At 35.7% G+C, this 4,414-nt stretch overlaps 1 protein-coding gene across 1 annotated transcript in view; it reads left to right on the top strand.

Annotated features, from left to right (window-relative positions):
* LOC127265354 (uncharacterized) overlaps positions 1 to 4,187 on the top strand; it is a 31,581-nt gene extending 27,394 nt beyond the window's left edge. Inside the window, exons 2-6 of the mRNA XM_051295115.1 lie at positions 1,437 to 1,564; positions 1,871 to 2,035; positions 2,638 to 2,721; positions 2,806 to 2,985; positions 3,980 to 4,187. Coding sequence (XP_051151072.1) covers positions 1,887 to 2,035; positions 2,638 to 2,721; positions 2,806 to 2,899 — 327 coding nt within the window. The 5' untranslated portion in view covers positions 1,437 to 1,564; positions 1,871 to 1,886 and the 3' untranslated portion in view covers positions 2,900 to 2,985; positions 3,980 to 4,187. The remainder of the gene's footprint in view (positions 1 to 1,436; positions 1,565 to 1,870; positions 2,036 to 2,637; positions 2,722 to 2,805; positions 2,986 to 3,979) is intronic.
* Positions 4,188 to 4,414: the final 227 nt, after the last annotated feature.

Consider the following 4,414-nt stretch of genomic DNA (forward strand, 5'->3'; position numbering starts at 1 on the left):
GCAGCAAAACCTGTTCTAGACAAAACAGTTTTCCAAAAATGTGTATCTCAGCTGCTGCCTAGGTTCACCCCGGAGGATCTCCACAATGTGATAATCGAACAGGACGATCCATTGGTGTGCTTCAATTGGGCGTCTCAGCAGCACAGATTCAGGCACACCGTGTTCACCTATCACGTCACGATCCAAAAGCTCGGTGCGGCCAAAATGTACAAGGAAATGGACGATATCGTCAATCAGGTTCTAGCTATCCCTAACCTGGGCTCTGAGCCTCTTTTCAATACCATGATATATTACTTCATTGAGGATAGGAAGCTTGTTAGGGCTGTGAATATATACAAGCATATGCGTGCTTCCCGGAATTTAGATTGCCGGCCGTCGATTCGTACCTATAACATATTGTTTGCAGCATTTCTGAGCCGCAGGACGAACAACTATATTAACCGAATGTATATTGAGACAATAAGGTGCCTGTTCAAGCAAATGGTTGATGATGGAGTCGAGCCCGATATTTTTTGTTTGAGTGCTATGATAAAAGGGTATGTGATGTCACTTCGTATGAACGATGTCCTTAGAATTTTTCATCAGATGGAATTGTAAATAGCTGAATAGTCACTTAAGAAAGCAAACTATCTCATCGTTTGCGTTCATTAAATTTTTGTTGTTAGAGCAAGGAGTGCTTAGAGAAAGTTGCGGAAACCATCAAATTTCTATCGGCACGCGGAGACTCTTACATCCTATTACTCACAGGTGGGATTCGTAGTCATCACTTCAATTGTGCTTTACTCTTGTTTCTACATATCGACATTGGATTATACCTTCCTTGAATATGCGGCCTCTTTTTGTGTTTCTTCAAACCATTTTCTTCATTACTTTGTTGTTCCTCGTACACATAAGATTAGACTTTGCGACATAGATGAACTTAAACTAGATTGACGATAGTTTATATCCTATAAAGTGGCATTTTCAACAGGCATGAAATCAATTATTGTTCTTCTATGCTCCAAGTTTAGATAAGGGGTTTTCAGGTATTAGAAGGGAAATAATGGAGCTTAGCCCTCAGTTTTCAATTAATCTAAATTCATCCGATTCTAATTCCATGGATGTGGAAGACTCTATACTTTGTTATGATCACAAGGGATACAATAGTAGCTGTGAGCTCTTGAAATCACGCCCTCAGTCAGTGTAAATCACAAGGATTTTTGGAATACCTTAAGTTCTACTATTGTGACTGCCATGAGAGTGGATGGACTTTTTTGGTATTTGGTGTCTGGCTTGCTGCATTGTTCTATCTATTAGGCAATACGGCAGGCAGCCGATTATTTCTGTATTTCTTTGGAGAAGCTTTCCAGTCTGTTGAAGCTCTCTCCCTCCAACTGTTGCTGGAGTCACTCTGCTTGGTGCTCCTGATGTATTTGCTAGTTTTGCGGCTTTTGTAGGGACTGGAGCCGGGGAGGTTGGGCTCAACAGTGTGCTCGGAGGAGCAGTCTTTGTTACTTGCATCGTTGTTGGGGCTGTTTCACTTTGTGTTGCGCAACAGGACGTCCAGATTGATAACAAGTGTTTTGTAAGGGATATTTTGTTTTTCATCTTTACACTTACGGCCCTTTCATTAATCTTGTTTGTTGGTAAAGTGACTGTGTGGGCTGCTATTGCTTTTGTATCGATTTATGTAGTATATGCCTTTGTCGTTGCTGCTAATGAACTGTTGAGGACCCATACCCAAAGGCTGAAATTGGATGCGTTTACTCCATTGCTTCCAGTTGTAGGAAGTCTGTTTTCCATGGGAAATCAAGAGGATGAGTCCATGTTTAGCTCATTGCTTGAGGTTGAAACCGAGAGTAATGCGCAGTCACATGCTTCGTTGCTGCAGTGGATGTGCGCTACTAATGTGGCAATATGACGGAGACAAGAATCTGTGGAGATGGAATGAGGAAGATACGGAAGCACATCGGCCATTGTTTTCATTTTTGAAGCTATGTTCTCTAATGCACTTGCCATTAACAGTTCCAAGGCGACTCACTGTTCCTGGTCTAAGGTATATGCTGTTGGCTGTGCCTTATGTGCACCAATTCTTCTTGCATTTCTATGGAAAACAATCTTGACAATGGACATCTTGAGCAAGATTGTTTTATTTCAATTTTTGCTCCCAAAGATTTCAAATACGTTTCTAAATATGATGTTGAATTGGCAACATTTGTGTGAGTGAAATTGGATTCATATTCTTGGAGTAATCGTGACTGATTCAATAGAACTTTGAATTTGTGTTTTTGCTTGAATTTGAGTTGCATAGATCTTTCATCTTTAGGGGATTGACTATTCACACATACGAGGAAACAAGAAGCTTTGTAGGCAATGTGATTATTTCCGGTCTTAATTTTGAGGAAAAGATTGATTGCAATTGCCAATTGGTGAGACCAAGATTTTATGGCTTGCTATATTTTATTATCCTTCTGCAGAGAATATTTCGCTTAATTTTAATTACAGTATATATGTATAAGTTTTGATGGATTTATGTTAGATATTTGATGCACCATAATATGTGTTCATGGTCTGTAATTATAGAAACATACATTTGTGGTATGTTATTCTGCGAGGATTGATCATAAATAACTATTTTTTTTTACTCTAATCACGCAGGTGTGGATACATCACGGCTAAGGATGTTCTTGAATTAGTTGAGGAACATATCCTAAAGGGTGAAATCGTTGAGAAGCTTTGGAGGTTTAGCAATTCTCTCTGAATATATATGTTCTCTTCTCCTCCCCTTCTTATCTTACAAATTATATGCATTATTAATTAAATCAGGGGCCAAATGGGTACTACTATTGGCAAATCAAGTGTGGCCTTATTTGATAGCCACAACCCACCAAGTGGACTTGATACAGTTAAAGTTAAATAAAAAAAAGATGCCACCTGGATTGTGGTTATTATATTGAGCATCACTTCAGCTGCTACTATTGCTTATGGCATCTACCGAAGAAGAAGGTGAAGTTTCCTTAATCTCTTTGCCATGCTTACAATTTATAATAAAGAAAGAGCTATAGTAGTACTACTAATAGTTCAAGTGAGTAGTCATGAGTCTTAACTGTTGGTGAAGTTGGTTAATTTCCGTTACTCTTCAAATGTTTGCTGTTGTTTAGCCTCTTGACGTTGATAATGCAGATGCATGCATAAGAAGGATAATATGATATGTTTGTTAGGGAACTTCTAGAAATATCGTTTCATGCCACTTTGTTTGTTATTTTCATGCAAAGACCAATGTTTTAGTGGTTTATTTCAAACGGCCTATTTATGATGAAAGTTATACTTGATGTTTGAATTCATGAAAACATATATTTTGAAACATTAGTCCGCTGGTAGTGAACTTTTTAAGAAACACATATTGCATACCTATTATGAAAGTAGTATATAGGGATTTGTGAATAATGTGTTGCTCTGTAAAATATTGTTTAAATTATGTACGAAGGAAGTGAAATTCTATGTTCTCTAAGTGCCAATTGATTTAAGCTATTATTCACAATCAGGTGTTGCAATTTTAATATTTCAACTTGCTTTGTTAAGTTTCGTCGAAAGGTTTGTTTAAAATTTATTTTATTCTTCGTGGTTCTTTTATTTAGAGATTACTGCCATATACCTAACAATGTGGAATTTTAATTAAATTTACGAAATTTCTGCATGATAGATATTGTTTTGTAAATTTGTTAGACCAATTCATGGTTAATTATCACTAATATATGTCCAGAGATCTTTTTTGATTTAGAATGGAATAAGGTTGATTTTAGACTTGCCCATTCGGTTTCGAACCTTCGGTTTGCCGATTTTTGAACCGACGGTTACGGTTCAAATCGAAATCCGGCACAAACCGAACCGAAATTGTCATCCCACGGTTCGGTTTCGGTTTGTGAATTTTCCAAATCGTAACGGTTTGAACCCGCGGTTTATATTATTTTTTTTTAAAAAAATCTCTCACCACTCACAGGGAGGCTAGGCAAAGAAGAAGAAAAAAAAGAGGAAAGAGGGAGGAGGGAACAGGAAGACCGAAAAGAAAAGAAAAGGAAAACCTGTTGGCGCGGCTGCCGTCTGCTGTCGATGATGATATAGTATGTGTAAATGTATTATTGATTAGGAATTTAGGGTAAATTGTGTATATTAATAATAATGATATTATAATTATGATTAATTTTTTATATATATATATTATTAAACTTTTCTAAATATAAAAATAATATTAATCTTAATAAATATCAATAGTTATTAATAATATTAAAAAAATAATACTATTATATATATTTAAGTTTTGTAATTTTTTATCATATCAATATTTTTACATTTATTTTTATGTTCTTTTTTTATTTAAAATTTAATTTAATTATTTACTATATTTATTATTTTAATTATTTTTATAATGTAATAA

Source organism: Andrographis paniculata, unplaced genomic scaffold (assembly GCF_009805555.1).
Source record: "Andrographis paniculata isolate CXL003 unplaced genomic scaffold, ASM980555v1 Contig72END, whole genome shotgun sequence".
Taxonomy (NCBI): domain Eukaryota; kingdom Viridiplantae; phylum Streptophyta; class Magnoliopsida; order Lamiales; family Acanthaceae; genus Andrographis; species Andrographis paniculata.